At 46.6% G+C, this 27,102-nt stretch overlaps 1 protein-coding gene across 14 annotated transcripts in view; it reads left to right on the plus strand.

Annotated features, from left to right (window-relative positions):
* The window catches only part of GRAMD1B (GRAM domain containing 1B), a 1,544,984-nt gene that overhangs the window by 855,908 nt on the left and 661,974 nt on the right, over positions 1 to 27,102 (plus strand). For 2 of the 14 annotated variants that reach the window (XR_011274513.1, XR_011274514.1), the window contains exon 4: positions 980 to 1,289. The exons of 11 other annotated variants lie outside the window; for them this stretch is intronic. Coding sequence is in view for 1 of the 3 variants with exons in the window: in XM_069614101.1 (XP_069470202.1) it covers positions 980 to 985 (6 nt within the window). In the remaining 2 variants the exon portion in view is untranslated. Of the gene's footprint in view, positions 1 to 979; positions 1,551 to 27,102 lie in introns of those variants that run through there. One more of the 14 variants, XM_069614101.1, reaches the window with a different exon arrangement.

Below are 27,102 nucleotides of genomic sequence, written 5' to 3' on the forward strand. Positions count from 1 at the left end.
TGCCATTGATAGACACCACTCCATCCTCTCCAAACTTGCTTTGACGTCCCCCTCATTCCCCACAATCCACCCAATCCCAGGCCGACTCTCCCTCTAGACCGATCTTCTCCTCTTTCTCCCTCATCTCACACTATGAGTTTCTCAAACTTCTAGCTCAAAGCCCACCTTCAGGCTCTCTTGAAGACCCCTGTCCCCCTGATCGTCTTAACAACATCCTAACAACAACCTGTGCAGGCAGCATTGCACTCTCCATCATTAACCAGTCCCTCTTGTGAGAAACCTGAGGGTAATCTCCCAAGCAGACCTCGACAATCCCTTATTCAGGTGGTCTGGGAAGTGTTGATACTCTCAGGGGCCGACGAGTGAGAGAGGATCACCGGGATGGGGGAGCCTGGAGTTGTGCTCAGGGAACTACCCCAGGTGAGACTCAGTATTATACCGGGGAAGAAGGAGAGGAGGACAAGATCCCTAACACCTTTGTAGGCTGTACTACATCTGCCTCCCTTCCCATGACTGAATCTCTCTTGCCCAGATCCAGTGAACCCTCCGTATACAACAAATCCCCTAGGATCCCAAACCCTTTTGCACCCAGAAACTATCTCACCAGAATCCCTATTTTCCTATGCCCTACCCGAATACTTTCATTCATTATCTTCCACGTCCCTCTGATTATTATTTCTCGAACTCCCAAGCTATTGGGACAAAACACTATTGTTCCCACAATCCACCCTATTCAAGTCACAAACCCTGCAATGCTCACCTTTCCAAGTTAACCAACCACAACCTTCCTTATGAACCTTTTTTCCCATCGTACCCTGTAGGATATTTAGAAAATCTACCTCGCCGTTTCCGACACAAACTCTTTCTTATACTGTAATAAACAACGGACTAACACCAGAGCCATTCATTTGACATGTCCCAACACAAGGGACAGGGAATTTAACCACACACACCTGACGGCCCTTTCCCTTCCCCACAGGGCTAAAAGGTGGATTGCGAGAGCCCACAGAGAGCAAGGCAGACGGCACGACGAGAGAGTTATCTAAGTATGGCAGTTCAAGCAGAGGAAAAAGGTGGTGAGAACCGAAGGTGTGACAAGGAAAGAAGCAACTTTGCCCTTTGCGACCCAGTTCCACGAAGCCTCAGTGGAAAGCACCATAAGACCGCGAGCAATAGCCAGCGTGTGTTGCAGCAGATACCAATGGTACCCGGAGCCCTCCTCTACTGATAACCAAGCCAGGGAGACACTTGCTACTGTGGTACCATCCTTGACTTCATCATGACAGCCGGTGAGTCGAGGGGAGACCCCGAGCTACCACATCCTGACGTATCATGTGTGAACACGTCTTTCTTTATCCCACACTCTTTTTGTATTTAGTTGTAAGGATTGACACTATTTGTTTTTGTATTTTTGTATAGACCCTTTTATCTTGACAAAACACCACTAGGACTGCCTTATTATTATTTGATGGGTTTAGCTTGCTCTCATCTTAGATTTAGGTTTAGATTAAGCGTTTTTCCAACCTACCTACACAGTTTAATAAACACCCTTGAACTGTGATCACTTGTGTCTGTCTTGTGTCTGTCTTTACTGTTGCCACCATTGGTGTCAGGGGTGGGATATGATCCAGTTGATTGGGAGAGCCCACTTACATGAAAAGACACCAAATAGAGATTTTCATGCGCTAGCCTCAGTGTTAGAGAAAGAACAAATGAACAACTCTCTGCAAGGTGACTCAGAAATCTTGGAGTCAAGAGGCAAACCCTATCATGCCCCTTTTTTCATCAATGGGGAGTAATCTATGGAAAGCATGACACCACCCGTCCAGCAGTTGGAACAGGGAAGGGGAGTCCAATTGTTTTCCCTGACCTCTCAAGCCATTTCACCTATCCAAAAGGATGTTGAGGGCAACACCTACCATCTTTTTTGCCCATAGGATTATTTGTTACATGGAAGGGACAAGGCTGTGATCTCTTTGCAAATAAGAATAAAATATCCCTTGGGTTGGTCCTTTTCTATTTTAGCCTGTAAAGAAGGTAAAGTAAAAAGGTTACCTCTTTTCTCTTGCAAAAACAAAATAACCTTCATTTTCCTGAACTTTTCCGCGAGCCCCATAAAAATCTTTAGGAGAGACAGAGTAGGGAATCATAGCAGATGCAACCCCTTGGAAAACACCCAGGGAGAACCTTATATGTGAAACCTTAAGGAACATATCATCTAAGAAAACATCAGGAGGAGAACTAGAGATCCATTCTACAGAAAATAAAATCCCAGCACCCCATCCTTACTATTCAAAGAGAAAGGTAGAGGGCTAGCAAGGGATAGAGAAGGTGAGAAACCCAAATGGGAAGACACAAGAAGAGCCCTATATTAACCAGGAGGGGCAAACCATGGAGATAGGTCATGTCACTAAAACATGTTTTAGACCCCCGAATAAGGACAGGAGAGGGTCAACATCCACCATCTCTCTGAATAACTCAGAAACCTCTCAAGGTGAACAATGCCTATTCTGTGGGAGTGGGGCCATGTTATGGAGATCTGTCCTGACAATCTAGAGGAAGAGGTGATGGAAGATCAAAAAAGGGAAAAGAAGATAGAGAGAGAAAAAGAAGTGGAAGAAATCTTAAAACTATCTCCTACGCATGCCTTAAACAACGAGGAAAGGGTTGAAAGGGCTAGCAGTAACAATCCCAGTTATATTCTGGAATGCTTGGACCAATAACCTGGGTGTTCCACAATGGAATATCTAGATGAAACACTGCCATCCAACCAGCACAGGGGAAGGGTATGTGAGAAACCTGAAGGTATTCTCCCAAGCAGACCTCGAGAATACCTTATTCAGGTTGCCTGGTAAGGGCAGACGCTCTCAGACCCCAACCCTAGGGGCGGACAAGCGAGAGAGGATCACCTGAATGGGGTAGCATGGGGTGATGCTCTGGGAAATACCCCAGGTGAGACATGGCATTATACAGGGGAAGAAGGAGAGGAGGACGAAATCCCTAACACCTTTGTAGACTGTACTACATCTGCCTCCCTTCCCAGGAGTGGATCTCTCTTGCCCAGATCCAATGAAACCTCTGTAAATAAAAAATCCCCTAGAATCCCAAACCCCATTGCACCCAGAAATGATCTCTCCCAGAATCCCTGTTTTCCTGTGTCCTACCCCAATACTTAAGTCATTCTCCTCCACGTCCCTCTGATTATTATTTCCAAAACTCCCAAACTATTGGGACAAAACACTATTGTTCCCACAATCCCCACAATTCAAGTCACAAACCCTACAATGCTCACTTTTCTGAGTTAACAACCACCACCTTCCTTATGAACCTTTTTTCCCATCCTACCCCAAAGGATACTTAGAAAATCTACCTCCCCGTTTCCGACACACAAACTGTCTTAGACTGTAAAAATCAACTGACACCAGAGCCGTTTACCTGACATGTCCCACCATAAGGGTCAGGCAAAGTCAGGCAATTGACCAGAACGACACACACCTGATGGCCATTTCCCTTCCCCACAGGGACAATAGGTGTAGCACAAAAGCACGCTGAGAGCAAGGCAGACCGCAAGACGAGAGAGCTATCCAGTATGACAGTTCAAGAGGAGGATAAAGGCGGTAAGAACCAAAGGGGTGACAAGGAGAGAAGCGACCCTGCCCTTTCTGACCCAGACCAACAAAGCCTCAATGGAAAGAACCACAAGACCGCAACCAATAGCCAGCGTGTGTTGCAGCAGATCTCAACAGTGCACAGAGCCCTCCTCTGCTGGTAACCAAGCCAGGGAGAGACATTTGCTATTGTGGTACCGTCCCTGACTCCAGAGACAAGAAAAGCCAAGCGGTTCATCACAGCCGGTGAGTCGAGGGGAGAGGCGATTAAGAAACTGAAACGTGTTGAACAAGAATTGCAAATGGCAAAATAAGGGAAGTTCAAAAAACTGTTAATATCTTGGGGGAAAAGCAGCTGCAGAGAGCTCTGGCCCCATGTGGGTGCTCAGTCGAGAGACTCTGCTTGACTCCTTGGTTTTGTTGGAACTACCAATACCCGAAGACCCTAGGAGAGCCATAAGGGAAATGTGAAAGTGGTCGTACAGGGGTCTAGCAAAATCCTCTGTACAGTTGAAAGTCTTTGACCAATGAAGCAATGAAAACTAAGGGAAGAATCGCACATAGTGAGAAAGAAGAAGGAATAACGAGGCTGGCAAATGTGAACCCGACGGAGGGAAAGCATAAGGCCCTATTGAACATTGTGTGGACAAAGAGTGAACCCAACAGAGGGATATCCACAGTGGATTGTTGAAGGATAAAAGCCATAATGAACCCAATGGACGAAGGCTAACACTCGAGAAGGGTGTGAGCCCGGAGGAGGGGGATCCAGGAGTGGAAAGAAATCACCCAAAGACAAGTAAATATAACAGATGTAATCTTCTGAATACATGCCATAGTGAACCCAATGGAGGGAGGCTGATATTTGAGAAGGGTCTGAGCCTGGAAGAGGGGGACCCACGGGTGAAGAATCCTCTCAAGGTGCAATACACAAGGAACTTTTGTTTGTTATTTGGAGCATATCAGGCCCTCAGAAGCAAAACATCTTAACCACCGAAGGTCCTCATATCGCTAGGAACCTTTTGGGATCTGAGCCCAGAAGAGGGAGATCCAGGTGTGAAAGGTCATCACCCAACGTACATACGGAAAGGAACTTTTTGTTTATTATTTTGAACCCATCAGGGCCTTGGAGGCAAGAGACTTTCTATAGAAAAGAGACTTCAGCACTGATGGTCCTGATAACTGAGAATTCAACTGTTGTCTCGTGCTGGGAAAGCTTGAGTGTATGCTGTGCTCTGGAGTCCCACCATGTCCCGTGCCCAAAATGTGGGAAGGGAGACCCCCGGCTACTACATCCTGACTTATCATTTGTGAACACTCATTTCTTTCTTGTGAACACTCTCCCACACTCTTTTTGTATTTAGTTGTAAGGATTGGCAATAGTTATTTTTTTTGTTGGTATAGGCCCTTTTATCTTGACGAGATGCCACTGGGACTGCCTTATTATTATTTGACGGTCGTAGCTTGCTCCCATCTTAGATTTAGGCTTAGATTAGGCGTTCTTCCAACCCACCTACACAGTTTAATAAACACACTTGAACTGTGATCACTTGTCTCTGTCTTGAATGGTGCCACCACAAGTTCCTTACACTCTCCTCTGGTATCTTCCCGTAGGCCTTCAAAACCTCATATGTCAAAACTCTCCTAAACAAACCCTCACTCGACCTCACCGTCCCTCCATCTACCACCCCATTTCCAACAGTCACTTAATTGCCAAACTCTTGGACCGCAGTGCATACAAATAGTGCTGCCTCTTCACAAAAACCAACAGCTTTCTTGACCCAGCCCAAACAGGATTCGGTCCCCTCCATGGAACGGAATCCTTGCTTGTGTCAGTTTAGGATGACGTAAAAAGAACAGCAGATTTGGAAGGATGCAGACAGGCCTCGCTCCATAGGAATCAAAGATGCTGCTCGAACATGGATGTGCTCCTTCCTCTCAAATTGCTCACACATTTTGCTCCTCCCTCTTTTCTCCTCCCTCTCTCACCCTTTTCCGAAAGGAGTCCCAGAGGGAGCCTCCCTGTCTCCCCTCCTCTTTAATATCTACCTTAACCCACTCCCTGTGCTCATCCGATCTCATAACCCTATCAGCTGCAACTACACAGACAACACCCAGATCATCCTCATGATCCCTAAGTTGTCTGATCTATCTCTCTCCCTCCACATGAAATCCATGCCCAGAACCTTCCTCTACCACCTACGCATCCTGAGGCAAATCTTCCCATACCTCACCTACCCACACCGAATCGCTGCCATCCTTGCATCATCCATTCCTGCATAGACTATGCAAACTCCCTTTATATCGGCACTCCGGCATACCAATTCAGGAAACTCCAAAGAATTCAAATCTTCCCTGCCCGCCTCCTGCTTCTCCTCTCACCAAGAGAGAATATCAGCCCAGCACGCAGAGTGCTACACTGGCTCCCTATCAGCTGATGGGCTACCTTTAAAGCCATGTGCATCACTCACCGTGCCCTCCACAACCCCTGACTGGAATTCCTTCAGGATAAGCTCACAGGCTATCAACCCTCCAGAAACCTAAGATCCGGGTTTGCCCTTCCCCTTGTTATCCCACCACAACTCCACCAGATTGGGAGGATCCTTATTCTCCATTAATTCACCCACCATCTGAAACTCCCTTCTTCTCCACATCTGCCACATTGACAACCATCACTCCTGCAGAAAGGCCCTCAAAACCTGGCTATTGCCCATGGCAACCTGGCACCACCGTCCCCACCCATTTCTGTACAATCACAGCATCATTTGCATGCATCAGTCTCACTCGCATCTAAAGACCAACAAGCCACGTGTAAATACACCCACAGATGGATGTTGGCTGCTGTTGCAGCGGCCCACCCTACACTCTCAATCCGCAAACCACCCACTGTACACAAACACACCACAGTGCACCAGGCCTCCTTCGCTCAGAGTGGTGCGCCCAGTCAGTTTGATGGTAGCCAGTGCTTCATGAAAGAAATGCATTATGATAGCCACCGAGGGCACGGAATTCAGCACTGCGTTCCTGTCCATTAGACGTCACCTTGGCTGCACACATTGAGGATCCACACCAGTAGCATACCAGCAGTCAAAGGGTTATGGATATTGCCGATAAAACACTCAGAACATACTCGCAATGGGGTTCATACTTTCAATGATGACAACCTGCCTACTACAATTAAAAGAGGTTTTAGGCCTGTTCCAATCTAGTGACAAAGTAGCCTTAATAGATGACCTAAGCCCCAAACTACTTTAATGTGAACTGCACATTAAGAACTGTGAAGGCTGGGACATGTAGTGCCCTAATAGAAACTGTGAAGATTAGCTCCGATATTGCACTTAGAAGATGTCTATTGGTAGCCTTTCATTGAACTTAGAAAATATATAGTAAGAATATAAGGGTAGACTGTCTATTGCACTTAAAGAATCCTACAATCCCTACAGCTAAGGTGGCCTGTCTGCCACGCGTAGAAGACCTACTAAGATAGCCGGTCTATTTGTGCCTAGAGGACTTTGATGATAGCCTGTCGCTATTGCCTAGAATCGCAGATGAGGGTAGCTTGTTTTTTTCACACAGATGATCGGATCATCACACAATGGGATCAAAGAGAAGCTCCATCTGAGCTAAAGGTACGTATGGACACACCACTTTGGTGGACATCTGCCACAGGCACGGCTTTCCATCCACACACTTTAGAATGCAGCATTGACTATGAAAAATGTGGTCTATCTGGACACAACAGTTTTCGCCTCCTTACACCAGACTTGCCTCAACACCTCTGCCGTTAGAATACAGCAACAACATATGACAATATTCACTCTAGTTGGACACACATCGAATCTCTTGGCTTGCTTACTGGAGCTCGGCCAGCCCACCTAATTCCTAATCTTGGCCAAATGCACAAACAAATCTTAAGCATTGTCTAGGAATTTTCCCACACACCTGTACTTTGGTACCCGAGGGCATTTCCACCACAGGCGCATTGAACCCATATAATAAGGGAAAAGGTCATATATAAATGGCTTCATCTGCTACTAGTACTGTACACATCCATTCCCAAGACACAGGGAGTGTTTCTTACAAACTATTCTGGCAAAAGCCTCCACAGTGCAAGGGCCCGCTTGAACACATCTCAAGTCCATCACAGAACCACACGCCCACTGCATCTAGTACCAGGCATGGTCTTGCCTAGATATTGACATTGCATTCAAAACTTTCTTTTAGGGGTGGCGCTGTGGAGCAGCCCAAGATGGCTGCCTAGCCTCTCAGCTACGTGCGGCGTAGGCATTAATCCTTCAACACCTGCGGTCCTCCTTGCTATATGACACCGGTACTCCGCAGAGGCACTGTTCACACCTGTGGCCATGCTCTGTGAGAATTTGGGGCCGATTCGACCTTCGGGGACCTATCTGCAACCCCTGAGAGCTGCTGGCCGGGTGCGGGCCTCGCCGGCGTGCGACCGTCGGCCGGCCTCCCTCGCCAGGATCCCCTTCCCGAGGCCACGCTGTGACGGCTGTGGAGGTGTCCCGTTCCCTCCCACCGCATATCAAAGAGGGGCCACTGTGCGCTTCGGCATCTGGCCCCCGCTATGTGATCACCTTCCTGGGCCCACACCGGAACAGCCGGAGGAAGGGCCCGGGACCCCCTCCCTTCGTGCATCGCCGAGGAGCCTGAGGCGCACCGCCGGAGCCCAACACTGCTGGCCGAGGGAGCTCCCTGGAAGCGAGCTGTGGTGGACATAGCCGCGTTCTGGGCCTGCGCTGGAGCGCGCCCTTCACCCTCACCCTCCTCCGGAGAATGCCTCATCAGGCTGCCTGCGGCCCCATATTTACTGCGACAGTCGTTTTCACCCGGATCGGGGATTCAGGTGAGGAGCGGGGGGTGGTGAGTGCGGCGTCCCCCCCCTCCTCCCTTCGGCTGCCCATTCCACGTGCGCCCGTGTGAGCTGCCTTAATTGTGGACCCAGCGGCGCCTTTTCTGCTATACGTTGGCCCCACTACACACCAGCCTACCTGCCAAGTGTGGGGCTCGCCCATAAAAAATGACTGAGGCCAGGCCGCGGAGTTGCACGGGCTCGCCTGGTTTGGACCTGTCATATCGCTTGTGTGCCTTCCGGGACCTGGGGTCCTCAACTCGCCACTCTTCCATTACTGACTCATCACATACGGGAGGTGAGTGGCCCCCCTCCTCATCCTCCTGGCCTCAGACACCCCCGGTGCGGCCTACTGCGGACCCTGCCGGACCTGTCGGGGGCAGTTGGGGCGCATGGGGGCATCGCTCCTGTCGCTACGGCCCTACCACTCTGACAGCGCCACCTTACAATCCGCAACCACCCAGGGGTGACACCCACCCGAAACCACCTTGCTGCTGGGCTTGACCACCTCTGCTGCGGTCTCCACACAGAGCTGGGGCAGGGACATCAGGTGAGGGCTTCTGGCCCAGCTGAGACCTACACCTCCTCGCTTCACTGCCCTCCCCCCTCCAGCATCCCTCTCCTATTTCCAGACACCTACGCCGACCAAATGCCAGGCAGATCTAAGAGCGCTACCCACGGGGGCACCATGGACAAGTTCACCAAAATGGTCCCCTGAGCTGAGTCAGACCAAGCATCATCCTCACAAGACGCACCTGACCCGGGCCCTCACCGCAGTGTCACATCACCTGATCTCACCACTCTAATGGAATCCATGGCCAAAAACGTTGCCGCTTTTCACGAAAAGCTCAATGACATCAATGCGAATGTTGCCTCACTTAAGACTCGAGTGGACCAGACGGGATCCAGGATCACTGAGGCCGAGAATAGAATTTTGCTCAACGAAGATGGAATCCATGCGCTCCAAGACACTGTGGCTTCCCTGTCGCGGGAAATGAAAAACGTCAAGGCGAAATGTGACGATTTGGAGTCTCGCTCCGCAGAAACAACCTGCGCATTCTCGGGGTTCCCGAGAACGCCCTTAAGGGGCGGATGGAGGATGCAGTTGAAAAACTACTTAAAGACCTGCTGGACAATCCTGATCTTTCACCGTATTTCACAGTGGAGCGAGCCTAGCGGGCCCGATCACCTTGCCCTAGACCAGGTGACATTCCCAGGCCCATTATCGCTAAGATACACAATTATCGCGACAGGGACCTCATCCTCCGCCTGTCCCGGGAGAAGGGAGAACTACGATTTGAGGCCCACACTATCAGAATCTTCCCTAACTTTTCAACTGCGGTGCAGCAGGAGAGGCGCCAATTCCTCGAGGTGAAGAAGCTGCTCAGGGAGCACAACATCCCCTATGCCATTCTGTTCCCGGCGAGGTAGAAAATTACCTACAATGGCAAGCTATATTTCTTCACAGTCCCGGACGAGGCGTTGAAATTCATCGAATTGCAGATACCGCAACATGGGCTAAGGAACGACCCCCCCAACGGTGACTGAACATGAACAGTACGGCCTGGAATGTCACATCATGTCCACTGATCCTTATCTTTCGATGTGTTAATGACAACCAGTCTTCGTTCACTCTGCAGATATGGCCTCCTATCACGTACACTGGGCTGCGGGCTGGCTCCTAGATGGCATACACTTTCCCTCCTCCTCTTGGTGCCTGGGGCTAGCCTTGCGACCCACCTTCTCCTACTCTGCTGACTGGCCTGAGGGCGCCCTCTGGCTTCAGAGGCTGATCGCAAGATCCGTCTACTGCAGTAACATCACTGGGATGGCAATGCTGCCCCACATCATACTTAAGTTGCCGGCCGCACGGCACTAGTGCTCTCCGTTGCAATTGTAATGTTTGTTTTCATTTGGTTACTCCTTATGTTTTGCCCCTGTTGGGCGGGAATGTGGGCTAATCCACAATGGATCTGGCCCTTCGGCCCTCACCTCTTGGTGGGACTCTGCCCGGTTGGCTGCACTTGTGTTCTAGGGTGGGGGGACTGCACTGCATGTTGTGGTTGGGCTGTGAGGATGGGGGGGCGTAGTTGGGGTTGTGTTTAAAGTAAAAGGCATGGCAGAGAGGTGCAAGACGTCAGCGCACGACATCTATACAGGTGGTGAACGCAGATTACGACATGGGAATGTACACTACTGCAGGGATGTCCCATAATGTGACACCATGGCTCTTAATATAATGACATGGAATATTTGCGGACTGAGCAACTTCACCAAAGCCACAAGATAACTGCCTATGCCCAGAGACATGGCATTAAGATTCTCCTTCTCCAAGAAACTCACGCCCTGGGGCGCCTAGCGACATACCTCATCCCGACGTGGGGCAACAACAGGTATTACACAAAATACTCAACCCAGTCCAGGGGGTGCTGATGTTAATCCACAAATCAGTCCAATTCTCATTGCGCACCAGCCATATTGACCCCAAGGGTAGATTTGTAATTCTTCACTGCTTACTCGCCAACATGGAATACCTCCTTGTTAATACATACGCCCCTAATTTCAACGCCATCACCAGCATACTTCTAAAGTACATTGGTATCCCGGTTCTATGGGGGGTGATATGAATTTAATCCTAGACAGTGACCTAGACAGATCCGGTACCTCCCGCAGAGCCCCATCACGTGCGGCTCATAGGCTACTGGTGCACATGAACACACTTGGTCTTACAGATGTATACAGAGCTCTCAACCAACAGTCTAGAGAGTACACACAGGTTCACGATAGCCATTCCAGGATAGATCTCTTTCTCATATCAGGCTGCATGGTGGGCAGGGTCACGGAGTCCAACATACTACCGCGCACACTATCGGATCACTCAACGGTAACACTACGCATAGCATTGGGACAGGACCCCCCCCCCCCTGCTCCTCTTGGAGATTCAAGTCTGAGGCCCTACGGGACATAGTCTTCAAAGCTGATATCCTGGCTGATATTAACACCTTCTTTGACTGCAACAACAGGCGCGATACCTCTGATGGGGTGCGATGGGAGGCATTCAAGGTCTTCATTAGGGGGATGTGCATTTCTAGAGAAGCCGGGGTCCTCAAAGCTATCAAAAGTAGCCTGCAATGGTCGGAGGCAAAACTAAAGGAACTTGAGAAAGAATATGCTGCTGCCCCTTCCCCGACCACACTGGCACAGATCAGAGCGGAATTGGAAGCATTTGAGTCCCATGCCCAAAGGGAGGTCCAGTACTATGCCCGTCCCGTAGCAGCCAGAAAATATGGTGAGGGTGACAGACCGGGGAGGACGCTGTCCAGGCTGGTCCCCACAGAGGGGGGCAGGACTCGCATTGACTGTATCAAAAACATAGACGGCACCCTGTGCTGGTCTGACCAGGACATCCTCGCGACATTCACTGCGTTTTACACAACCCTATACGGCCCCCAGCAGGAACATAGTTTACAAGACACGGATGCCTTGCTGGACCAAATACCCATGACCCTCCTCTCCCACACCACTAGCGACCAGCTTGAAGCTCCATTCACCCTTGACGAGATAACCAGAGTCATCTTGAACTGCCCGATGGGCAAGGCTCCTGGCCCGGATGGTCTCACTGCCAAGTTCTATCGAGAGCATGTAGCAATCCTGGCACCCAGACTCTTGGAGGTCTGGAATGAGGCACTAAACCTGCACACCCTGCCCCAATCCATGCGCGAGGCACTCATAACTATGATTCCCAAGCCTGGCAAACTGCTGGACTAATGTGGCTCTTACAGACCCCTCTCTTTGATCAACACCGACATGAAAATATTCGCCAAGATTATCGCCAATAGATTCCTCCCTATTATGACACACTTAGTCCATTCCGACCAAAGTGGTTTTGTGCCCTGTAGGTCCACAGCCCTTAATATCCGCTGCTTGTTTAACGTCTTGGCCAGGATTGACCCAACGCAAACGCAGTAGCAGTCACCCTTGATGTCCAGAAGGCATTCTATATGGTGTTGTGGCAATACATGTGGGCGGTACTCGATAAAATGGGAATTGGCCCTCGCATGATGTCATATATCAAGCTGCTCTACACAGACCCCATAGCCAGAGTCCTGGTCAACACCAGGACCTCAGCCCCCTTCGCTCTCCATAGAGGTACCCGCCAGGGCTGCCCGTTCTCCCCGATACTTTTTGCACTTGCCATCGAACCCATGGCTGACAGCGTCAGAGACAAACACACGGCTAGAGGTATACGTCTGCGCGACACCCCGGAGATCATTTCACTGTATGCAGACAATGTGCTACTTTATATCAGGGACCCGTCCACCCACCTGGACCCGATCATACGGGACATTACCAAAATTGGCACTTTTTCAGGCTTTTCTATTAATTATACCAAATCGGACATTTTCCAGCTCACACCGACCACAACACAGCCGTCATGTGAATTCCCCCCTCGCTGGTCACCAAAGGGTATCAGGTACCTCGGGGTGCAGGTATCCCTCACCAAGTCTTCACTACTGGCCGACAATTACGGGGCTGTGGCGCAGCTTGCTGAAGCCCAACTGTTGAGATGGCGTAACCTCCCGCTCGCCTTGTCAGGCAGGCTGGCTCTAATTAAAATGATAACTGTCCCCAAATTGCTCTACGTCTTCGTCAATGTGCCAATCTGGCCTGGAAGGCAATACTTCAGAAATCTGCACTCTCTCTGCGCTCACTTTTTGTGGCATTCCGGTGCGGTCAGGAAGAAGTTGCAGCATATGACCTTTCCATACGAGGAAGGGGGCTTCACCGCTCCGGGCTTCGCAAAATACTGGACTGCCGCACAGGCCCAACACGCCACATACTGGTACAAGTTCACTGACCCCCCCACATGTGAAGCTTGAGAAGCTAGCAGGTGAGGGGGTTAACGCCCTCTCTCTTATACTTATACTCCACCACACATTTCATACTGATGCCCAGGCCGACCCCGTGATGGCCACAACCGGCCTTCACCCATACTATAAATGTTTGCCCATTTGGCAATTCCCAGGCCTCACCCCCACACGGGATAAACTCCTTATGAAACACTGGTATGACTTGGGATATCGGGCCTTGACTGATTTCTATCCCGAAGGGAAGTTCATCACTCCGCAAACATGGCGTCAGGGCCACTCTGGCACTGCGCTAGAGCTACTGCAATATTTCAGGCTGAGAGCAGCGTTTCGAGCCTGCTGGCCCTCATACCCTGATGAGCCCCAGACTCGCCGGAGATACACTATATAGCTAACTCAGCCGGGGCTAGAGGGATCGTGTCCTCCCTTTATAAAATGCTGATGACCAACCCTACAGAATTGCCACGTGCAGCGCGCGATCTATGGAGCGATGAGCTGGGACACCCCATCACTGACGCAATATGGAAGAAGATGTGCGTACACACCCGCGCAACCTCCTTTAATGCCAGATATAGATGCATACAATATAAGCTCCTAAATCGCCTGTACTACACTCCGCACAGACTGGACAAGTTTACACGCACTCAGGCTCACCCCTGCCCTAGATGTAAATCTTTAGATGCGGATCATATGCACATGTTTTGGTCCTGTGGTGCATTGGGTCCATACTGGAAGGCCATAATAGACGCCCTCACTGAAATCACAGCGTTCCCCATCTCTCCAGAACATTAGCTGTATTATTTGGCCTCTGGGATAGTCCAGAATTGAGAAAAATGTCCAGGTTTCTGAATGTCGCCACCATAGTGGCCAAAAAATGCATATTACAATGTTGGAAACGCCGCTCCCCCCTTCATTTGAAATGTGGCTGAGTGCCCTCACCTGGACTCAAACGTGCGAAGAGGACTACATTTACACCCTCCCGCAGACCTCTCATCCCAAGAATGTGTGGTCAGAATTTTGTACCTATCTGAACAACAGGGATGATCTAGAACTGTTGTCCCCTCCCCCTTCTGGTGAGCTGAACTAGTCCTTCCCCGAGCCCGTCTGTCTGCTCGATTGGGCATCTACCCCCGCTTGTATCTACCATGCATTATGTAGTCGCTCATGTACCTGTGACCATATTTACCTTGTACACTTTGCTGATTGTCTGTGCTTTCTCTATGCCAATAAAGAAAGTTTTAAAAAAACAAACCTTTCTTTTAAACCAGGCTTTACATTCCTGATGATGTCTATCATATTTACCGATAACCAATCACATTTAAGAAACCTGTATCCCGACCACCATATTACCATGCTACCTCCCCCTCATTCCCGGTTTCTGTATTTGTTTGTCAGCTGGCTACCCCCAGCCCCTTTCCTATCACCATCCCATCCCCAAATCTCCTCTTTACTATACACAGACTAGTGACACCCTGACAAGGTCACACTGTACTACTGCTCTGATAAGGTGCAGGCTCTGTAAGACTTCTAGTAGTGACGCACGCAATATAAATATGTACTACATAACATAACATGTTATTGACAAATCGAGAAACGTAATCTTCATCGAGATTACCGACGTTATGCAATGTTGTGTCCATACCAGGTCCACATTTACTGAAAATGTAGAAAAGAGAGTGAGAACAGCATTAATGAATTATTTTCTTATGAAGTATGAGACATAACCACTTCCACCCTTTTTGCTGCTAAAATATGATATATGAGTTTACACAATTCTAATTGCAACCTGTGGATTTTCAATTAAACATAAATGCATGTTATTATAGGATCTGCGGTAGCAGCCCTGTAGTTAGGGTTAAGTTGCTCAACCCATAGGACAAGCACTTTTTGAGCAGCGCATAACTTCACCTCCCCTCGACGAATCCTCATGAAACTTTGCAAAAAAGTATATGGCCCCATCAGATTGGTGAGGTTTCGTGCAGGGGGGGCAAAGTTAGACAAGGTGTCCCAGAATGTGTGTTTTTTCCCATAGACGCAATGGAAAATATAATTTGCTCACACCTACAGCCCAAACCGCTGGACAGATTTTAAACAAATTTGTGCCAGGAGTGGCAGTGTGGTCCCGAAAGCATGCTTTTGTGAATTTGGTGTAAATCCGTCCAGTAGTTTTCTTTTAAAATTACCAAAAAATACGTCCAAAAAACATGTGCGATTTCTGGGTTAGGTCCACGGACTCACTGCCCTGTTTGCTCCGTGGACGGGCCTCCGATTGGCCCAGAAGCTGAAGGGTGGTAAAAAGCATGAGGTGCATCATATGTTTTGGAAACCCCCACCATGTGGAATTCACGGGCAGTGCCCACTGTCGGAGAACATTGCATTAAAAACATTAAAAAGCACAACATTGTACTCACTTGTCAAACTAAACAAACAATCTGTGGGGAGGTGAGGGGTGATGAGGATGGGATGGGATATGGCCATTAAAATCCCCAAAACCGGTGGTTTTTCATCTCTGATGCCCGCGAACGGTTCAGGGACAGCCCTGTGATGTTCACGGACACCTCGGATGTTCGGGGGCATCCATGCATATTTTTGCATCACAGAGTTGATGAAAGGTCGTTTTTGGATGGTCTATAACTTTGGTGCCTCTGAATGAAGCTGTATTTATTTCTGTAATTTCATTCTAAACGTGACCTTGGATGGTTCTACACAGTTTGGTGCTGTTGTACCAAGAGGGAACAAAATTAGAGGGGCGTCCCAAAATATCTGAAAGTCTTTTGCATTTGTTGCCATTTCACAAATCTGCACTAAAGTTTGCGAAGGCCCAGATTTGAATGTTTTTGCAAAGTTTGGTGGGATTTTGTGAAAAGGGAGCAAAATTATAGGGGGGTTTTAACATTTTTAGATGGGTTATAACTTTGTTGCCGTTTGACGAATGTGCACAAAAGATTTTAGAAAGATTATAGAGAGAACCTTGAATTTTTCTGCAAAGTCTGAATGGATTTTGTCAACGGGGAGCTAAGTTATATGACTATTTTATGTACCTCCATTTTGACACTTTTCAAAAAATGAAACATGGATGGGTTTGCAGGAAAGTTGTGCAAGCAGCATTGCAAGGACCTGAAAGCATGTTCTGCAAATGTGTCTGTGTCATATTTATTTTTTGAGTGTCATAATGAATGTACAAAAATTAGTGATATACCATTGGTGACCGAGGTATAGCCTGATGCCATGGGCAGGAGCCAGATTGTCACAGTCATGGCTAAATGCCATGACTCGGATAATCTGGCTACTGACCATGACCACGAGAGACTCACAATGGGGTTAAAGTGGGCATGGCCACCAGGGACTGGATATTTGGTAAAGGTTTTTCAAAATCGGGATAGGTTTGAATGGGAAAATAAATTCTGCCCGTGGCTAAAATTCTGTCCATGGCTGCAGCCCAAAGTGCTGCACAGGATTGCATCAACAGATCACTGTGACCATTACTGCATACACACCGAGACAATGCTAATCAGCAAATAATTACCAAGCATGACAAACTAGGTGCCCAAGTGATCACAAGACCACCCCTTGAAATCATTACCCACCTTTATTTGCGACCATATTGGGACAAGATATTGGGGCTGGATGATGGACTCATTTCCACAACCTCGCAGCAATGACTGGCCCACAATACACATGCCTTGAGAAAGACTCTAGAGAGTCGAATTACATGTCGACTGAGTTCTAACAATAAATATAGCATCAAGGATGGTTTTGAAGATGGCTTCATTACGATAGTTACTTATCGAATAACCCAGTGCTGAGGTGAATTGGGTTCACTCTCCTATTCAGAACCGAACACTCGAAGAAGGAGGGCACCTCTGTATTGTCTATCGTGCGGTCCACGACCAAGGAGCTGAGTTTCTGCAGTCCAAATTCCTCAGCTATACCCCTGAACGTGACTTACGCTCCTCCACCACTAAAGTTCTTACTGTCACTAGTTTTAACCGTGTAAGGGTTGGCGGCAGGGCTTTTTCCATTGCCGCCGCCAAACTCTGGAATAATCTTCCACTGTCACTCAGAAGCACTCCCAACCATCTCAGTTTCAGAAGAGCTCTCAAGACCATCTTATTTTAGCTCCCTCGTTTTTCTGCATTGGTTCTCCTTCGGCAAGCAGTTTTCCTTTACAGCACCGTCCCGTAGCGGCCTCTGGGCGACCGTGCGCTCTACAAATTCAGATAACATAACATAAGATAACCTTCACAGAAGAACCCCATCAGCAGCAGCAGGGTAATCTGTTTAAAGGACTAGATGAAGCGCAGTGATCTACCCATTCTACCGCCCTGCAATTGCTTGATAATTGTGTACTCTGATTTGATTATTGGGGCATGCAGCATGGCCGAATCCCTAGGTTTGAATGGGAAGAAACGTTTTGCTTGTGGTTACAGCCTGAAGTGTAGTATTGAATGACAACATATCTGTGTGAGGAGCATCAGCAAAAACCTAAAAGCATGGTTTTGCAAATCTGTTTTGTATTTTATTTTTCCAAAGTGTCCAAATGTAAGCACAGACAATTGTGATATCATTTTGGTGCATGGACAATCGGCCTGGCACTCTGCTAGGACGAATGCCTACTCTTATTTTTTATTTTATTTTTGCATTTCTAAAATGCCTTATCGCAGGGGCATAAGGGCGCTATAAAGTAACCCGTTACTCATGAAATCTTGTTGCTTACGGGTTAGTCTTTAGTTCATCTTGCAGTGTCAATTAGACAAAGAGCCAAGCCTTTGGGCCTTCCAGAAAGACCAGCAGGAATCTATTTCTCTCAGAGAAGGTGGAAGCGCATTCCAGTGATGTGCTGCAACTGCAGGGAAGCTGGACACTTCTCCTTTGACTAGTTTGACCTGGGCAGGGACAATGCGGTGGGCAGGTATCGATCTTACTGGTTTAGTAGAAGTGGGTCTCATAATTCTTTGGGACAGGTATTTCAGTGCAGTGTTTGCAGGGCATTCATGGGTGATGGAGGGGGTTTTGATGAGGATTCTTCCCAGATGGGTAGCCAGTGTGCTTTCTTTCTTGCAGCTGTGATGTGCGCATTTCTATGAATGTTGATCGCTGCACCTAGGGCATTGTTTTGGATCACCTGTAGTTTCTATCAAGCCTCGCACCAGGGATTGCTCTGGCTATGGTGAGGCAGCTCGAAGGTTTGAGGAAATGTCTGGAAGCGTTAATGAGCTTGGCTGTGTAAGCTGCAGAGGATGCAATAGCATTTACTTGTCTGGTGAGGTTGACGGAAGCATCCAAAGAGACACAGCGCGTTTTGACTGAAGCAGAGATGGCAATGCGGATGCCATCAATGGTGAAGGCTGAGTATTGAGGATCTTGTTTTTTCAGCATGGTCAGAGAGCCCACCAGGAGGATCTCTGTTTTGTCGTTGTTGAGGCAAAGGTGATTCATGGCCATCCAAGCTTGAATAGTAGCATAAACATTGTTGATAGTGCGGGAATCTGTAGCATAGGTGCTGGTGAGGGGGAGGTGGATTTGGGTGTCATTGGCATAGTTGATATAGGCTATGCCGATGGAGTCCAGGAGGTCGAAGAGGGGTTTGGTGAAAATGCTGTAGAGGGAGGAGGAGATGCAGGATCCTTGTAGTACACCACATGGGATGGGTGTGGGAGGGCTGCTGGCAATGTCAGAGAAGACTCTGATAGTTCTTCCTTCTAGGAAGGAGGCTATCCAACTTGTGGCCTCTTGGGAGAAGTGAGCCGCTGACTTGAGGTGGTGGCAGAGGGTGTTGTGGTCCACCAGGTCAAATGTGGCTGACAAATCCAGGAGGAGTAACAGGGCTGACTTGCTTTCATCTCTGGAGGCATCCAGCTGTTTTTTGTAGGTCCAGCAGTGCTGATTCAGTTCCATGACCTGGTCTGAAACCTGATTGGTGCATTCCTGGGATGTGGTTGGATTCTAGGAAAGCTTGGATATGTTCAGAGGCTGCCCTGTCCAGGATCTTGAGAAAGGAAGGGGACTGTGGTGATGGGGCGGTAGTTGTTGGGATATGAGGGGTCTAGCAAGGGCTTTTTTAGTAGGGGGAGAATCCACGATTCTTTAAGGTTGGTTGGGATTTTGCCTGTAGAGAAGGAAGTGTTAGACCAGAAAAGCAATCCCATAGCCAAATGATACATATAGTATGTTGGCCAGAAGCGAATCGCATTATGTGACAAACATTGCAATCCAAAAAACATGAATGTACCCAAAGGGAGTCCATTTTGTGAAATGCCGGTCATTTTCGTTTTTGTTTTCTTTTAAACGCTTTGCAAATATATTCTATGCTTTAGATCTGCACACAGTGCGAGGCCACAGCTTGAACGCTGAAATGCTAACGCAGACAGGAATGTCGAACTGTGCAGAAATACATTGTTTTTCTCTCTCACTAAGTCCTTGAATTCGAGCAGAAGCCACGTCTAATCAGTAGTCCAGGTGCCGTTTTGTCTTGCAAGCTCTGTTGTAAAAGGCAGTTAAACATGTATTATATTCTCCTAGCCGCGCTCCTTCGCGGAGAATGGGATTCTCTACTTCAAAACTACCTGACCCTTAGCTCATGAGCCGTAACACACAGATAACGTAGTATGGAATGTTTCTCTGCTAAGAACAAGATATCCTTACCGAGCCAGAGCTCCATGTTCCCCATAACAGAAAGCTGTCTTTGCTGCCTTTGCTAGAAAAACTATGTTTAGACTGAATGAAGACTTGTCATAACTTGTCATAATTGTCAATCACTGAATCCTAGCCTGTATGACATGCATGAGGTGGGTCAAATTGCCTTAACAAAAGATAATGTATGATGTATATATATTGCTGCTTGAGCACTGTTCGCTCTCTTGCATCTCACAGGGTCTGGGAACACACATCGTGAGGAGTTGAGACCCAGTAGGCCGATTGAGAAACTCTGAATAAAACCAGACTTGTTTGGAAAATGAACCTCGCGTCTGACGTGTCATTACAGTGTATGGTTATTGTGCTTTAGTTTCCATATGCGGTCTTTATGGCCTAGCAAATATGGTACCCGAACAGGGACCCTCCCATTAATGCTCCATCGCATATGTTGAAGTTGAAGGAAGGCAAGAGAGAGAAAAAAAACGAGTCGAGGACGAAACCGTCGGGAAAGGATCGGAAGGTGTTCAGAGTGCCCCTGTTGAAGTGGTGAGAGACTCCTCCGCAGATCTGTACACAGCCGATCCCTCATCGACGAGCAGCGCCCAGAGAGCATCAAGGCTAGGGTCCTGGAAACAAGGCAAATTGAGCCAGACACGCAGTCGCAACAATTCTTGGTTGCGTCTATATACGGGCAAATTGCGTCCTGAGTGACAAATTGGTTGATCAGGTGAGTCATGCCCCGATTCTTAAACGTCCTGATATTGGTCGAGTGTTGCACTTGTAAGTTCAAACACGCAGGGTAAGAAAAGGGTAAGAATTAACCATGCCTGGGAAATTGTCTTCCTGTTTAGTGAGTTTTTTTCACTGCGGTAGACAATCTTTGGAAACTGGCCAGGTCGCGCCACCCGAAGGGTCTTCGGCACATGAGATGTACATAAATTATGGAATAGGGCAATAGTGCTTAATGCGATTTGGCATAGGCAGACCCGACATGTATCATGTATCATTATTGCTACGAAAAAAGGTCAGACCTGCAGCGTTTGACATTGTAAGAGACTGGAGGAAGGAAGCTAATCTCTGTTTGAGAAGTAGGGAGAAACACGCACTTAGACATAAAACAAATCTAGAGAAAGCGCTAGAGCATGATCAGCATCAGCAGACAGAAGCCATTAAGAACATGGTTAGAGCCTTCCAATTAGATATACAGAAAATATATCCTTCATAAGATTTGCATACATCAGATGAACTAATAAACAAAATATTAAATGAGCGAAGAAGTGAACATCAAAGTACTGACCCAGTTGCACCTCCTCCATATGTACCTCCTATTCCTGTGATTCCATCCGCACCTGCAGTAAGCAATTCCTCTCCCACTGTGCCTGTGACATCATTTCCTCCACCGCCTTCAGAGCATGAGTTATCTGCTTTAACAGGCTGTTCTACAGAAATGGGGCCTGCACAAGGAAGTTTTAGACAGACTCGTAGTATGATTAGCAAGAGAAGAACAGATTGACCTGAAAGAGTGCACTGAATCGTATATTGATGATGACAATGAAGTGCTGTGCAAAGTTCCATATCTGATCATAGAGGCCTTGGTGAACAACAGGTATTGTTAGAATGTATGGGGATTATCTTGTTAAAATATGGAGTGATTTGTCTGATACATTGGTACCCCATGAGTTGCGTGATTTGTTTGTTCTTTCGAACTTGCGAGATAATGCGACAAAAGTACAAGAACACGTAGGGCGAATATTTGTGTTTAAGCGAGACCGTGATCGATTGCATAAAGAAATATTTAAAAAAGATGACCCGCATATGTCGTACGTTCAGAAACGTTTTTTTCCGCTGTTGAAACCTGTTAGTGAAGAGATGCAAATTTGTACGTGAGATGTGCTTAGATGGATTACGGATGCTGCCATTTCTCCGATTGAAGTGCATGATACGTTTAGCCAGTATACACCAGATATGCAGAGAATGGTGTTACAAGTTATGGTGGAGTATTTACAGGATGAATGTATGAAGAATAAGATGTGTTGTCCCGCGGATTTAAGAGCATTTTCGCCTGAAACTGGAACAACTGTATTTTCACTTGATTTAGCTTTGTTGCTTAATAGACAAACAAATGTAGAATCCTCTACTTTGCAATTACCCATGAGGGATGTGCCTCCCACATTTGTCCCGAAAGTAGAGGTTGCTGCCGATGGAGCGATTCCAGCGCGAACGATAGACGATCATTATATCGCACAGTTTGTACATGTCCCTTTTTCTAGGCAAGAAGTAAATACTATAAAGCAGACGGTCCCTGACATTAGAAAAAACCCGGCAGGGTTCTATAAGGACATTGAATCTGTTTTAAATTCATTTGTTTTTACACTGAGTGACATTGATTTATTGTTTCCTGTGATTCTTCCTGTAGATATATGGAAGCAGGTTAGAAATATAAATGACACGCCGATGTCAGGAGATACATGGGAGAATTTGATTAAAATTGATAGTGAGAGAAAGGCTGGAGAAAAGCCACCACAAATAACGTTGGCTTTACCATCAAGAATAGTAGAGAAAGTGAAAACTTGAGTGCCTGAAAAAAGAAAATTGACTGCTTGTTTACAAGGCAAATTGGAAGGAGCGACAGATTATTTTAATCAGTTTGAAGAGGTATTTGCAGATTTTAGTGGTCAGGATCTAAGTACCAAACCTGGGAAGGGATTGTTCGTTGATAAATTGGTGTGAGGGTTGTTACCGTAAATTCAGACTTTAATAATGAGTTCTGAGAGTGCATGGGAAGCGAAATCACAAAGTGAAGTATTACATATGGCCCAATATTATGAGAACAGAGTAAATTCAGAAAAGGATAAGGAACTAAGGGATAAAGGAGATTTGAAAACAAGAGTGTTGTTACAGCAAGTAGCAAACAATAATAGAGGTGGTGGGAACGCACCGTCTAGAGTCCAATTTGCATTAACGTCCAACATGCAAGGGGGTCCAATAGGTATTAATCAATGTGCCTATTGTAGACAAGAATGCCATTGGTGAGCACAGTGCCCGCATATACAGAAAAGAAATGGGACTATTCCGAGAAGACAGAATAGAGGTCGTCCAGGAATATTGGGGCAGAATTGAAATCAAAAGGGGCCACAATTTCAGGATAATCAGGGTAGTCAGAATCAACAACGAAACAACACGAATGGTGGAAATGTTTTTGATAATAAATCCAATGCATATTACTCTGGCGATTTTACATCTGACGATGTACTGTTCTACCAGGACAGCCCGAAACAGGGGTTGGAAGCAGTACCTATTCATTCCCATTGACCAGAAAGGGCTCTACGTAGAAATGAAGGTTGGGAAAAGGGAGCACATTTTTTTAGTGGAAACAGGTGCACAAAAATGTTCAATAGACCATCAGCGGGTTCCGGAAATGCCACTGTCAGGGCATAAAAATTTATCAGTAGGGTTCTCAGGTACGCCGTTAATTAGTCCATTTTCACAACAAGTACCAATAACACTAGGTCCATTTACAGAGTCTTGCCCATTTCTTTTGACGAAAAATTGCGGTGAAAATTTGATAGGATTACATTTGTTGAACAAATTGAATGTGGTCATTTATTGTTCTCCTGATGGAGTGTATTTGACAATCTTGCCACAAAAGACTCCTGTATCACCATTCGTATCCATGCCACTACCGACTGAATTGAGTGAAGTACCTGCTTGTATATGGGCAGTGAACGACAATGATGTTGGTTGTTTGAAAGTAAAACCAGTAAAAATTGTTTTGAAAGAAGGAATTACATAACCTCATATTCCTCAATTGTAAATTTCGGCTGAGGGAGAAAGAGCGTTAAAGTGCATTGTATCAGATTTGATTATGAGAAATGTGATTGAAGAAACTTTTGGTAGTATTTGCAACAGTCCGATTCTTCCGGTTTACAAAAAAGGAGGTGATGATATACCTTATCGTTTTATAATTTATTTACATGGAGTGAATAAAGTGGTTGATCTGCAATTTCCACTAGTCCCCAATGTGACGCCAATTTTGACTATGATTCCAGCCTCTGCATCATATTTTAGTGTTATTGATTTGAAAAATGCATGTTTTAGTATTCCAATGCATCCAGATAGTAGATATTCGTTTGCTTTTACACTAGGAGGATGTTCATTTACATTCACACGTATTCCACAAGGCTACACTGAAAGTCCAAGTATATACAGTAGAGCATTGAAAGAACAACTAGACATGCTTGGATTACCGTCACGGTGCATGTTGTTACAATATATTGATGACCTGCTAATAGCAGCAGACACAGAAGACATTTGTAAATAAATCACTGTTGCATTATTGACACATTTAGCAGCACAGGTTCACAAGGCATTTTTAACAAAATGCCAGTATTGTCATAAGGAGGTGGCCTATTAGGGCTACCTCCTTTCGAAGGAGGGAAGAAGATTGACACCAGAAAGAATAGAAAGCATCTCTGATAAGCCTATTCCAAACACACAGAAAGAAGTCAGGGCTTTAATTGGCATGGCTTCATATTGTAGGCAGTGGATCGCTACCTTTTCAATGATTGTGAAACCAATAGTGGCATTGACAAGGAAGGATGTTACCTTACCTTTGCCATGGAACATGGCATGTCAAGAAGCATTTGATCTTCTCAAAGTTGCATTGTGTTCAGGTCCAGTTTTGGGCACACCAAATTACGACAAGAGTTTTAAGTTATTTGTGCATGAAAATAATGGATGTGCTTTGGCTGTTTTGACTCAGGAACACGGGGGGATAAATAGACCATGCGGTTACTTCTCTTCAACGTTTGATCCTGTTGCATGTGCTTTGCTGCGTTGCTTGTGAGCTGTTGCTGCAGCCGCCACGTCAGTAAAACAAACCAAGGGAATGGTTTTAGGTCACTTTTTAACCGTAATGGTACCTCATTCAGTAGGCGTTCTTTTAAATAGAACACAGATACAATATTTCACATCAGCCAGACTGACAAGGTATACAATTGTCCTATTTGTTTGCACTGCATATTCAAATTAAGAGATGTTGCACTTTAAATACGGCCGAGTTAATGCCTCCTCCCAGTGAAAAAGGGGGTGAAAAACAATTCTCAGATGATTGTTTAATGGTTACTGAACATGATACAAAAGGAAGAATTGATTTAACTGATACTCCACAGAAAGAGCAAGATGGAGAACTGTTTTGTGATGGTTCTTGTTTTAAATAACCGGATGGCACATCACTGCTGCTCATGCCATCACGACACTAAAAACTATAATAGAAAGCAAATGAATCCCATATAACTCAGCACAAGCTGCGGAAATAATAGCGTTAACAAGAGCATGTGAAATTTCTGCAAACCTCAATGTAAACATATGTACTGACAGTGAGTATGCCTTTGGGGTGGTACACAATTGTGGTCAATTATGGGCTGAAAGGGGTTTCCTGACATCACATGGAACCAAACTCCAACATGACACTTTGATAGTGAGACTGTTGTGTCAGCACTTGCTCTTCCCAAGCGATTAGCAATAATGAAATGTGAAGCACATAAAAAGATAACATGTAATGTAGGAAAGGGAAACGCATTTGCAGACAAAATTGCGAAACAAACTGCCACTGATTTGCACACAAAAATGTATGTCAAAACAACAGAAGGAGTGTCTTGCATGATAGAGAATGGAATTGAAACAGTTAAGGAGATACAGGCAGAAGCTACTCTAGATGAAATTAAAAAATGGTCTGAGTATCCAGCAGAATTAGATTCTGAGGTCTGTTGGGTGGACAAACAAAATAACCAATGGATGTTGCCAAATGCCTATGTAATGGCAATGGTTACTATGGCTCACAGTCTGACACACAAATGTGCTAGAAAAATTATTCAGCAACTAGATTCTGTATGGCAGAATACGCACATCAGAAAAATTGTTTCAGAATTGTATGACTTGTTTGCAACATAACATTGGGAAGGGAACAGTGACACCAGTAGGAAGTTTTGGTCCACTGTCTATGCCATTTGAAGTCATCCATTTTGATTTCATAGAAATGGAGAGGTGCCAAAATTATAAGTATGTCCTCGTAGTGGTCTGCGCATTTAGCAAATGCGTAGAGGCCTACCCCCTGAAAGATAATGGACCGCATTTTATTGCGGCCATGATATTGCAAACTTGCGCAGGTCTCCAAACTGATAATCGATTCCATTCGGCCAGACGCCCGATGAGTGCCGGTTTCGTAGAATGCCAAAATGGTATCTTGGAAAACAAGCATAGCAAGATTTGAGCAGGGAGCAATTTGTAATGGCTTGATGCATTGCCATTAGCTTTACTGAGCATGTGAACAGCTGTGCTGGCAAGGACTGGCCACTCCCCTTATGAAAATGTTATGGGGAGACCAGCCAATGTCTGGAATGTGCCCTGTCCGAAACGACTAAGGGATGTTGAGTATCCATTGCTTATTGATTATTGTAAACAGGTGACTCAAAACTTGATTCATCAGCAGGTGCAGGAGGCTCTTCCTGTCAGATATACAGGCCCAGGACATTGTCTGCAGCCAGGTGACTGCACTCTGGTGAACATTTTTGAAAGGAAATCTTCACATGCACCGTGCTGGACGGGTCCTTTTCAGGTGCTACTTGCCACGCAGACTGCAGTCCGAGTGAGTGGCCGAAAACACTGTATCCACGCAACACACACGAAAAGAGTTCCGTTTCCTTTGCCACATGAGAAAGAGATCAATGATCCTGACGTCGAAAGCAAGACAGTTGTACCTGATCACAAAGATATCTCCATCAAATCCATGTCAGGAGTCCTTCCTAAGCCCGCGAAAGGGCCTGGGAAGATTGCAACGAAAATCGGAAGACAAGTGTTGCCTCAACATTGTTCGACTGCTGCCTCATCATCACTCATAGTGTCACAGGTTTCCCCTTTTCTCACCTGTTTTCTCTGTTTTGCGGAGTCCTTTGTCAGGTTTTCCTTCCGAGCAGTTCGGGTCTTGTACAAGCCCGCTCGCCCGTCTTTGGATTCCAGGATTCATTCAGCTTCTTCGTCCGGGATCTTTGGAAACTCCAGGAAGCTTGGAATGGAGACTGATGAAAGTCGAGTAAACGTTCCTGGGAACTGTAAACTAGTT

The sequence above is a fragment of the Ambystoma mexicanum genome, chromosome 9 (genome assembly GCF_040938575.1).
Source record: "Ambystoma mexicanum isolate Mex_15411 chromosome 9, UKY_AmexF1_1, whole genome shotgun sequence".
NCBI lineage: Eukaryota > Metazoa > Chordata > Amphibia > Caudata > Ambystomatidae > Ambystoma > Ambystoma mexicanum.